General features: G+C 42.1%; 1 protein-coding gene across 3 annotated transcripts in view; it reads right to left on the bottom strand.

Moving 5' to 3' along the window:
• The window catches only part of LOC144498628 (DENN domain-containing protein 2A), a 105,446-nt gene that overhangs the window by 8,425 nt on the left and 84,448 nt on the right, over nt 1-12,573 (bottom strand). For all 3 annotated transcript variants that reach the window (XM_078220021.1, XM_078220023.1, XM_078220024.1), the window contains exons 15-17: nt 5,178-5,355; nt 2,534-2,575; nt 1,622-1,733 (exon numbers count right to left, since the gene is read on the bottom strand). In XM_078220021.1, the coding sequence (XP_078076147.1) occupies nt 1,622-1,733; nt 2,534-2,575; nt 5,178-5,355 (332 nt within the window). The remainder of the gene's footprint in view (nt 1-1,621; nt 1,734-2,533; nt 2,576-5,177; nt 5,356-12,573) is intronic.

Below are 12,573 nucleotides of genomic sequence, written 5' to 3'. Positions count from 1 at the left end.
ATCTGAAGGAGCATGCTCCCAGTTCACCAGTTCTTCTGAAGCCATTACAGGAAAACAAGTAGAAGACTTCTTGGTGAAAATGCAAGGGACTTTGCATAAAGTCATTGTTAAGGAATGCTAGCCCAGGTCCCATGTTTATTTTAAAAATCAGTGAAGAGTCACATTTGATGATTATTTTGTGTATTTTAACAGGAATTGAAATGATGGTTAGAGCTGAGCTGAGGTAGTGTCCACTGCTGGGCAGCACTCTTTAGAAAGAATATCAAAGCCTTGGAGAGGGCGTAGATATCAGTGTCGAGGAATTCAGGTATGTTAAAAGATATGAGAAACTGGAATTATTCTCCTTAGAGCAAAGAAGCCTAAGAGAAGATTTCATAGAAGTATTCAAAATTACAAAGGGTTTTGATAGGGTCGATGGTGAGAAACTATTTCACTAGCAGAAAGATCAGTAATCAAAGATTACACAGATTTAAGATAATTGGTAAAAGGAAAAGTGGTTTGGGTGATGATAGAACTATAGAAAAATTGTGACACAGAAAGAGGTCATAATGTCTGCACTGGCCAAAACATTAAAAAAAAGCTAGCTGCCCCTTCCAATCCCACCTTCCAACACCCGGTCTGAAGCCTTGCAGGTTACAGCACTTCAGGTGCAGATTCAGTTACCTTTGGAATGAGTTGAGGGTTTCTGCCTTCATCACCAAACCAGGCAGCGAATTCCAAACACCCACCACCCTCTGGGTGAAGGAGTTTTTCCTCATGCACCCTGTAATCCTTCAACCAATCCCTTAACTCTGTGCCCCTAGTAATTGACCCCTCAGCTAGGGGAAACAGGGTATCCCTGTCTACTCTTATCTAGGCCCTCATAATTTTGTATACCTCAATTCGCTCACCCTTCAGCCTCTCAGTTCCAACAAAAACAACCCCAGACTATCCAATCTTTCCTCATAGCTGCAATTCTCAAGCCCTGGCAAAATTCTTGTAACTCTTCTCTGTACTCTCTCCAAAGCAATTATATCCTTCCCATAATGTGGCAATCAGAACTGAACACAAAATTCCAGCTGTGGCCAAACCAGTGTTTTATACAGTTCTATCATTTCTGCTTTCGTATTCAGTACCTCATCCAGTAAAGGAAAGCATTCCATTTACTTTCTTTAATGCCTTATCCACCTGTCCTGCTACCTTCAGAGACCTATGGGTATATACGTCAAGGTCTCTTACTACCTCTATGCCTCCCAATATCCTCCCATTTATTGAGTATTCCTTTGCTTTGTTTGCCCTCCCTAAATGAATTACCTCACACTTTTCTGGATTGAATTCTTTCTGATACTTTTCCATCCACTCAATCAACCATTGATATCATTCAGGAGCCAACAGCAATCCGCTTCACTGTCAACTACACAGCCAACTGCCATTCCTTGGAAGATCTGGGTCAATGTTTTGGGATCAAACCTTGCAATCACCTGATTGGCAAGTTGATGTCTCATTGCCTGTGCCAGCAGACTGTCTTTTTATTTCAGTTTATGCTATTACTGTCCATTCTCACTCTTTTTGCAGTCAGGCAGCATTTTGATGATTGCAACTACATTAGAAGAAAGGTTGTCTGATTCTCTTATGCACTTACTATCCAGGAGAGTATCCTCCTCCTCTTGAGTGGCCAACTCATTCCGCATCTCTAAGACATGCTCTAGTGCCACTTGCAGCTTACGTGGCAGAATGGAATCCTCATCATCCACCTGACACAAAGAAAGAAATAAGCAGTGAGTGACCAGAAGAGCAAAGAGCTGCAGCAGTTACTATGCAGGTTTGTGGCAATGCTGCTCAAAATACAGTGACAAGACTACTGGCAATAACACCCGGCTTGTGCAGTACTTAGAAAAGGTTGCATTGTTGCATCTTTCAAGATTATTACAAATTGCTATGACACTATTGAATAAAGTTCACCTGATGTTTTGGCCAGTACTTATTTCTTAACCAATGCAAATTAAAAAAAAGGTTAAATGGCTATTTATATCATTGTTTTTTGAAACATCTTCCCCTGTGTAAATTAGCTGCTATGTTTGCCAACAAATTAACAGTGACTGTAATTCTAATATACTTCATTGGTTGTTAAGTGCTTTGGGATGTTCTGAAGATGAGTAAGGTGCTATATAAATACACCAATCTCCAAATCTGCTTCGTGGAGCAGACTCTGACTCTGTGCATTGATATCAAACAGTGAGAGTTGGCAGCATGGTTTACATTTTTATACATGTTGACTTGAATGCCAATTCGCTATTGCTTGTTTTACAGAATTGACACAAAGTCATAATCCACATCTCAACACTGAGGGAGGTACGAAGGAAAAGATTAACGGAACACTTCATCCCTTCTTTTGAATTTCTTACTCATCCTCAGTCTCGGGATGTGGATGGCGTTTCCAATATGTCACATTCAATTTCCTCTATACACTTAGCCATTTGCAATCAGTGTCACAGTTAACAGTGATCATGTCATCCCGGCTCTGCGCAAAGCCTCAAACAAATGTGGTACTCACCTGTCTGAGAAACTTGTTTGCCCCAAGGTTCACCACCAACACCTGAAAACGGAAAATAAAAAAATAGCATCACCTTTTGACTCACCTTTCAGACAGAATTTCTCTATCACCAGTCAGCAGAACCAACTTGGCCGTAGCAAGCGAGAAAATAGCATCAGTTTACATAACGCCTTAGGGAGTGAGTGGTCAATTCTCTCCTCTGTTAGATACAACTAATTTGTGACTAACATCACCAGCCCTCCTGGCTGAAGAATACTGCTGTTTTTTTTAAACTACCAACTTCCCAAAATATCTCATTGTTTGCTACATGAGGCTTTTAGTGGTTTTTGAGTGTCATTATCAGCCCGTTAAAGCAATTCTGGGATGAGTTAAAATTCCCATCCCCAACTGTGTGCTTGGCTTTAGGCAAAGATTATGTCATTAAATCTCCTTCCTTTAGCTCTGCAGAAGGCTCAGTGGATACTGGGTTAACCTCATAAAATGAGATGAGAATTGCCCATGCACCAAGTCTGTACTTCCAAGCAACTGCAGACCCAGGGATTCACAAAATAATTAGAAATGAAAGAAGCCATTCAGTCCTTCAATCTAAACAGTCTCCCTGTTGCAATATCTAATTGGTCCTTAAATGATTTCAGGCTTTTTCTCATTGTTACAGTCTCTGCAGTTCCTCACTGACCTGTGAATATCCTGAGAAAGAATTTCCTGATGTCGGTCTTACATTTGTCTTGTAATAGTTTACACCTACGTCTCCACCTCCTTCCTGAGCAAGTGACTTTAAATAAATATAATTAACTATAAGAACGGGGAGGTTATGCTACAGTTCTATAAAACACTAGTCAGACCACAGCTACAGGACAGTGTACTGTTCTAGTCACATTATAAAGATCGCAACAGAGAGAATACTGAGGAGATTTACAAGGATGTTGCCAGGAAAAGAGAATTTAGCTGTGGGGGAAAAAATTGGATGGGCTGAGGCTGTTTTATTTGGAGCCAAAGCGGACAAGGGGAGATGTAATTGAGCTGTATATAATTATGAGGATTAGAGTAGATTGGAAGGATCAATTTCCCTTAGCATAGAACACAATAACTAGGGGAACATAGATTTAAAGCAATTGGTGGAATAATTAGAGGGTAGTTGAGGCAAAATGCTTTCACTCAGAAAGTGGTGGGGATCTGGAACTCTCTGCCTGAAAGAGCAGTAGAAGCAGAAATCAAGTTCAAGTTTCTCTAATTTTCCTGCTCAGCTTACACATCTGACAGTAGTGATCAGCCTCATGAGTCTGCATTACCTTCAATAATTGAACTCAATGATCAGAACTGGACACAAAGGACTGAATTTTCATTCCAGGAGAAGGATCCTGATATTAGGACCATTTCTGAGTCCTAAGCCCCTCCACATTGCTGCCAGACCCCTATGATATATTGATAGGGATGGCCAATAAGTAGCCCACTGATATATTCGCTGTCCAATTAAGGGCTGTAGGTACATTGAGGAGGTTGGATGTAGACATTGTGGGTCCAATTTAAAGGGTACTCAATAGCCATGATTGTGGTCACCAGTACCCTGGGTGATGGCAGAGGCCAGAACACAGCGGAGTGGCAGGGAAGCCTCATGATGTGTTGACAGAGGTGCTGTCAGAGGCAGTGGTGGCCGGCAGGAGTGTCCTGTTTCCGCAGAGTGAAAGGAAAAGGCCAGCCAATTAGATAGCTTCTCCAAACAGTTCCCACTGTCACCACCTCAACTCCTAGTATATGCTACTGCTCCAGCACATTTCTCCTCTAAAATCCATATTAACTCCACAATAAGCTCTCAAGTGGCGTTTAACTACCTCAACTGTTTATCCACCACCTTTGAATGGGTTGCTACAGCCCTTGAGAAGGGGCCTCTGCCAAAATATTTAGGAGGCAGGAACGCGTTGAGAAACAGGCATGGTGCTCAGCACTGCAATTTTCCAGACATGCCTGCTTCCAAATCTGCCTCTTGGGATGGGAATTCAGAAGTTTGACCACAACCTTATATAATTTAGCTTCTTTTGTCTGGTTTCCTACTCTTGACTATGTAATTCAACATTATATTGGCTTTGGTTACAGCTACTGCATACTGGTTGGACATGTTGAATGTGAGTTAACTAAAACTCCAAGGGAGCTTGGTCTCTTCTCCCTGGAGAGACGAAGGATGAGAGGTGACCTGATAGAGGTTTACAAGATGTTGAGAGGTCTGGATAGGGTAGACTCTCAGAGGCTATTTCCAAGGGCTGAAATGGTTGCTACGAGAGGACACAGGTTTAAGGTGCTGGGGGGTAGGTACAGAGGAGATGTCAGGGGTAAGTTTTTCACTCAGAGGGTGGTGGGTGAGTGGAATCGGCTGACGTCGGTGGTGGTGGAGGCAAACTCGTTGGGGTCTTTTAAGAGACTTCTGGATGAGTACATGGGATTTAATGGGATTGAGGGCTATAGATAGGCCTAGAGGTGGGGATGTGATCGGCGCAACTTGTGGGCCGAAGGGCCTGTTTGTGCTGTGGCTTTCTATGTTCTATGTTCTATGTCTTCTTTAGTTATGTAGCCATCATCCCTTAAGTACAGTACACATATTGCCCCTTTTTCATTCCTATGTGCCTTCAACCTATGAAGCACTACTCCTTACCTCTTCAAGTGGCAGATCCCTCAGCTTGGGCAAGGAACTGGAGAGAAGTCCTATCAAAAACGGGGTGGGAGAGCAGGCTATGTCAATCATGGATGGAGGTAGTACAGGGATGTAGGTGTGCTGCCAGGCAAAAGGATATAGAAGCGCCATTACTGCATGGCAGCACTTGGAAAGCGTACTGCAAGAGGAAGAACAAAGCACCAGTTAGAAACTTTGCATTCAATGTTACCAGGTCTCCAAGCAATTGCTTTTCAACCCTGTTGAGCACAAAACCTGCATTCCAGCAAAAAGTCCCCGTGTTCCAGTCTTGTATTGTGGTCTGTCTGGGGATGAAAACTATTACAAAATAGATCTTTTTAACTGTACTCTGAAATGAATATCCACTTATATTCGTGATAATTAATTTCTGTTAATAGTCTGGTAATGCTGATCATAAGCTGTAAAACCAACATTACTGAGAACCGAATAAATGTAAAGAAATCATTGGAAATCCAAATCAACTCCAGTAATAGTAGAAACACAGAGGTCTTTACAATGAATTCTGCATTCAAATCCAGTTGGCCGATGAGGTGAAAGTCGTGTATCTGCTGGTTGTAATCATACAATGTGAGTGAGTTTGGATCATTCCAGCCCAGATCCCAGTGGATAAGGGCCTCAAATTTGGCACAAATCGGCTACTCTTGAGGTCAGGAGATGGCGAGTGTGGAAAAGTTAAAAATGTCTCACAGGTACAGTGAAACGAATACCCTGGTTGTGTTTGACGGGCATTATTTGGGCAAAGTAGATAAAGATTTAATTGCTTTTAACCATAGTTATAAGTACTTGATGTTCACAGTTTATCTAAAATGGGAAGTGTTCCATTCCCTAACACTAAATCCATCAACTTAAAGGGCACAGAAATTCACACAAAATGACGTAAAGAAAATTTGCTGACGTGCAAAAAATTGATATTTAAGTAACAATTCATTCAAGATTTGGGTTTTTGTCATTTTGGAGCAAGATTTAATATTTTGGAGTGAGATACGGGAAAAAAAATCAAAGGAATAATGTTTTCACATCAGTATCCTGTTTATGTAATGGTTTGAACAGTGCATATATGTTGAAATATAACATCCAATATGCTGCAGTAAGTACAATAATCTGACATCCCACTTTGCTCTGTTTATGATGTGAAACTTCTAAATTGCCATTGTCCTGTAATGAGCTCACAGGTGATGCAGAGTGGAGCAGGCTCCTTTGACCCACAGCACTCGCTGCCGTTGCAGAAGATTCCATGCTGTTTTTCCTCTTCTTTCACTCTTTTCAGTTAAATGCGTCATTAGAAGTGGGCAGGGTTCCCAGTGAAAGACTGAGTTATATGCAGTGTTTATGTGACAGGGCCTCGGGATGATGGACAGCCAAAATATTGGAACAGCTGTTTCCCATTAGATTCTGGAACCTCAGAATTTGCGAAGAGTGAACAGGATTTGGCAGAACGAGACTCCCTCGCCTCTCTCTGAGCTCAATCAGCCTGTACAGGAATTTAAACCCAAAAGGTGTAGGGCATAAAGGAATTCGGCTTAAAGTAGTAGCCCCTCCCTCAAAATCTGCAAGTAATATTGGGAGGGGGGCGGGGGGGAGGAGGCCGCAACAATGTAAATTTGGAAGTTGTGGTGACTTATGTTATCCACGGTGTTTTTGCAGGCTGTGCAACTAGCCCCCTGTCTACTAATAATCTATTCTGGTCCACACATTTTATGCATTTTTCTTTTCCAAATTATTTTTATTTGTATTAGTTGCAATTCTTCCTCATTTTGTCTACTTTTTGGTCACTTCCCCTCTCTCTTACAGCTGGCCATGCCCTCCCTCGGTACCACATCCTGATGAAAACACTGGAGGGTATCCTGTTTCCAGTCATTTACCTCTAGAAACTGCAGAGTCACAGAAGGGGGATCACACAGCAGGGTACATAGCTTCACTCATTGATTCTTTCCCTCCGCCGCCCCCCCACCTCCGCCTCAGCCCACCTCATATATGGGAGTATTACATTTGAGCACAAGATGTTAACACACTTTTGTCCCACCATCTTGTGTGGACAGTGAGACAAAACATCAGCTTGCCACAACTTGGAGGACTGCATTCAATTCTCAGTGCTACAAAACCCTCTTTTGTGAGAAACACTAACATCCATATCCAAAAGTAATTATCAATGCAGCTTGCAGGGATTAGGTGGGAGGTCAGGTGCTTCTCGTGTGTCGGTGCAGACTCAATGGGTCGAAGGACCTTTTCTACACTGTATGATTGCTAAAAATGCTGGTGCTCTTCCCCAGAAAAGACTGAGAGGTTACCTAGTAAAGATCCTTAAAATCATGCAGGGCTTCAATAGGAGTGACAGAGAAAATGTTTTGATTTATGTCCAGGGCAATGACCATAAATACAAGATAGTCATTAATAAATCCAAGAAGAAATTCAGGAAAGATTCCTTTATTCAGAGTAGTTAGAATGTGGAACGTGCTACCACATGGAATGACTGAGATGAATAGTTTAGATACATTTAAAGTGATAAATACATGAGGAAGAAATAAATAAAATGGTTAGGTTGATAAGGCAAGATGAAATAAGGTGGGAGGTGGCATATGTGGAGCATAAACACCTGTAAAAAGTCCGGCGAAATGGCCTATTTCTCTGCTGTAAACATCCAAGTCCTTATTTCTGTCATTTATTTTATTCTGAGATCACGATTCTAGTTCCATGCTTCATTCCATTTTCAGCATTTTTTTTTTTTACATTCTAGTTTCCAGCATTCATCCTCATTCGATCATTTCTGCAGATGTTCCAGGAAGGAAAACAGCCGCACACTATCAAATTTGAAAGAAAATCTCCCAATTGCCGTAGGTTTAGATTGATTGCTCTGGGTACCTGAACCAAGATCGGTTTCTCCACAGCCAGGTCTTGCAGGTTAGATAGAAGGCGGGGTCACTGATCAACCTGCATTGTAAAAGGTAACAAAAGTTCGATATCTGGTCTCTGCTGAGTCAGTTGACCCCAGAGAAGCTGATCACAATGGAATTCAGTACTACAGGGCTGAATATTGTGGAGATTACCAAGGGGCTAAAAAGTCAGCTAAAGCCTTGTGTCACCACTCTTCAGGAAGACCTGTTACTTCATGTTCCACTCAGGCATTCATAGGCTGTCAAGGTGCGGATGCCAGATCTTCCCCCGGGACCCCAGGAGAAGTTCCACCCGCTGAGAGCTGCCAGCCAAATCAGAGGCCGCCAGCTCTATTGAACTGCAGTGCCACCAGGGAGATGGTGACAGCTGCTGGTATGACACCCACCCGAGTCCTGGGATTGTCGCGGGATCCCAGACTACAGGTGAGTGATGGTAGAAGTTGCTGAGAGGTTGTTTCCCCTTGTGAGAGAGTCTAGGAACAGATGGCATAATCTCAGAGTAAGGGGTCGTCCATTTAAGACAGAGATGAGGAAGAATTTCTTCTGTCAGAGGTAGTGAATCTGTGGAATTCTATATAGCAGAGGGCTGTAGAGGCTGGGTCATTAAGTATGTTGAAGGCTGAGATAGATAGATTTTTAATCAGCAAGGGACTCAAGGGTTATGAGAAAAAGACAGGGAAGTGGAGTCGGGGATTATCATATTAGATCAGTCATGTTCTCATTGAATGGCAGAGCAGAATCAATGGGCTGAATGGCCTAATCTGCTCCTACATCTTATAGTCTTATGGTCTAAGGGGTGTCACGGGGCGGGGGGAATCCATCAAGAGCAAGAGATGGCTCTCAGTGAGCTTCCGCTTTCCAATGCCCAGCCCCTTAATTAGGAACTCAATGCCTGACGACGAGGGAGCCCTTCTCCCCCACATGGGTGTGTTTGCCATGCTGCCTGCATGGTGAGTCCCCTGCTGGGTTAATACCAGCAGCAGCAGAATGAGGCTCTTACATGGAGATCAATCGCCCACAAGGTCCTCAATTGGCAGCAAGGCAAGGAGGCTAAAAATGGGCCTTCCCTCCATGGATTTAATAGGAGTGGAGGTGGGAAGGCTCCCCATCCATTACCCTCCCTCCTGATTAAATAACCACCAAACTCAGTATGGGGAGGGCACAAGATCCCACCCACTGGTACAAGTGTAATGCATGTAATTAAAAGATGTGATGAACTTTGAGGAAGTGGACATGTGCACGTTAACATACTAATTCAACTGGAATCCATTTGAGTAAAGCACATTAATGATTGGAAGTTGGATCCACATGCAACTTTAAGCTTGTGTTACAAATGTGAAGACCACTCAGTGGGACACAAGCCATCTCGGTCCCTTTGGAAGCTTTACTGATTGTTGATCAAGTACATTGCAGGCTTTAGGGAGTATAAGCTGTATTTGGGGGAGAAAGCTATATTTTCCACTATACCTTGCCTCTATCCTAAATGTAGCTTCCAAAAAAGAGAGAGAGAGCTCAGCAGTAGTCGTGTTTCATTTTCAATGGACAATATACTGAAATGAAACAACAGATAGGAAAGATTAATTACTGATTGGAAACCTCTCCTTTCCTGTCACTGCTTTGGAGAAAAATTCCAATTTGAAGAGAGTGTAGTAGCAGTGTGTTTGCTTCTCTCAGTATTGTACACTTTCTTCCTTAGTACTTGTATCTTGAAAGCATGATGATGTATCTTCGCCAGCACTATCATCAACTTTTGTGCTAATCCTACATTTCGCCTTCCCTCTAACCAACTGGCTACATGTCTTTAGCCTGATATTTTCTCCAATGGCTCAAGATATTTTTAAAAACAAACTTCAGACTACATTAGATTGAGTTGCAATAGAGGAGAGGACATTCTGATGGTAAATTGGCATCTGATTGTCCCGCATTCATGTGCCGTGGGCAGCATCTTACAGTAAAGATTTCCAATCTAAGTTTCAGATCTTCCAGGCTGCAGCCAGACTCTTTTAGCATCACCCCTTATAGAGTAAAGCAAAACCGATTTGAAATGAACCCAACTGGACAGCAAGTTCCCTCTGGAGCCCTGATGATGTTTCCATAGTGATGCAAAAGAAACAGATATAACAGCATTCCTTCCAGACTCTCTAAGAACTAAATTGAGGCTGGAATGTCTGACACATCAGTGATCATCACACAAAACAACACAACCAACCAGCAGAATTTCAAAAAAATCTGGGGCTTAAAAGGAATGAAATGTGCAATTAAAACTTACATTTCTGGAAATTCCCTTAAATTGGTCAAAAAGAAACATACAGGTATGTAGTAGGAAGAGACCATTCAGCCCCTCGAGCCTACTCCCCCAGAATCATAACTGATTCACAATTCTTCTTCACCTTGGACACAAATCTCCTTTGATAATATTCTGTAAACTGATTGTTTTAAAAAACGTTCGTTCACATAACAAGCATGAATAAGGCCATTGTGAAACCATGGGTAGGGAATGGGGATGGGCCCATTACATCCATCAACCCCACGCGTTGGAGTTCAAAAATTAATTTACAAACTAAGATATGGACAGAAACGGTTAAAAAAAAACAAATTATTTACACATAACTCCCTTCCAGGCCCTCCAAGGTGAAACTAAACTCATCTGGTTTTATTCTTCCTGACCAGGATCAAATGGTTCATTGGAAATAAGTGATTTTTCAAGCTTGTGCTGCATTATTTCCTGTGCTGGAATTGGGAGATAGATCGTTGGTGGTCCTGGATACAACGCTATTTCTAAACATTGGCTACTCGTGATATGCATGGCCAACAGAAGCTGACTTTCTAGCCAATTGAATTAGCCCATATTTCCTTACATTGTTGAAAAGCAAATCATTCAGGAACACCTCCAACCTATTGGCTTCCAACCGAGCTGGTCAAATTCATTCTGATAGTGAGTGACAGGTTGGAGTGGCCATTCATGTCGTGGTTACTCAATGGCTACAAAGACAGTGACCTAATTAAACAATCTCACAAACCACCAGAGTAAATTACAATTTTGAAAATGGACTCTGCAATTCAGTTTGTCACCCAGCGATGGTTAATGGATGATGGAGTATTTTATCCAACGATATGTAGTTTAGGAGCTCTGATGATGTCACAGGCACCAGTTCAGCTCTTGGACATACCATTATCATGTGGAATAGATCACCTGGATGATTTTCTCAAGGCAGGATTTCACTTCTTGAATTCCAAGCAGTCATACCAGGTCAAGTGAGTAACTTAGCGACCCACTCACTACCCTTCACATATTCTTCCCTTTGTTGGTGTTGTTTTGTTTAATTAACCAAGATTTTCCTCAGTGCCACAGTGGCTGCTTGAAGTATAATGAGATGGGACTTTCACTCTCCCGATTATATTCGCATTTGCTCCTCGCTTGTCAATGGGGTAAATTCCAAAATTCTAAAAAAATGCTAAACAGGCTCCAGACACTGGGAACGCCTCTCACTGGAGTTCACGGTGACCCTAAAATCCTGCAGTAGTCACGTCCAGTCGTAAACAACAATGTATTTATTGCAAATTAAGAAGTTCGATGGTTGGAAATAATAGACAAATCTGGGAATAGAGTATACATTGCTTTCCCTCTTTTACCGATGCAGGTGTCAAGGTGTTCCTACAAGAGACTGTTTGGCACTCACTGATTGAGGATTCAAAGAGAGTTGTGGTGAATAAGTAGGAGGTCACCAGGACAGTCCATGTCAATCCTAGTATTTGAGTCACCACCATTCCATACGACAGAAATGTTTAATGACATTACCAAATCAAGAGAAGACAACCTCATCTGCTACAAATGGATTGTCCTAACCATACATGTCACTAATCAAGATAAATAACAACATTATGGTTTTGGAGTGACAAGCTATGATGACAATGTCCTGCCACTTACAACGACACTGTGTTAAAATGCTCGAGAGTTTACACCCCAGCTTCCACATTGCAATTGCTCCTTCATTCACAGCTTTCTATGTAATCACATTGAATATTACTGTTTGTTTATTCAGTTTTTAGTGCTCTCATTCCAGGATTCATGAAGGCACTTGAGTTTTATTGCAGCTCATGAGTTACTGAGACTATTTTGGCCCCTTTGTTTGCGGGAACAACATAGCTCATTACAACTAGAAACAATCAGGGACATATCTCCATCTTCACCTTCACTCTGAGGAGGAAGGATTGGAGCTCAAGAGAAAAGAAGCATCACAGGGGAATCAGAAACAGAGTTGCGAGATGACAGATACCACTGCTGGATTTGGGTGATATTCTGTTGTTCCCTTTCTCACCCAATTTGTAATACTCATCAGCAAACAATCCCAAAACCTTTATCGTGTAAACTCTAATCCTTAACAACCCAGTCTCACATTCTTTTTCTCTTCTAGTTGCATTGGAAGAGGAACCAGAGGAGGAGCTGACTCCTTCACTGCAACTTC

Source organism: Mustelus asterias, chromosome 9 (genome assembly GCF_964213995.1).
Source record: "Mustelus asterias chromosome 9, sMusAst1.hap1.1, whole genome shotgun sequence".
NCBI classification, from domain to species: Eukaryota; Metazoa; Chordata; class Chondrichthyes; order Carcharhiniformes; family Triakidae; genus Mustelus; species Mustelus asterias.
Note: the sequence above shows the minus strand (reverse complement) of the source record. Positions and strands in the feature narration are given on the sequence as shown.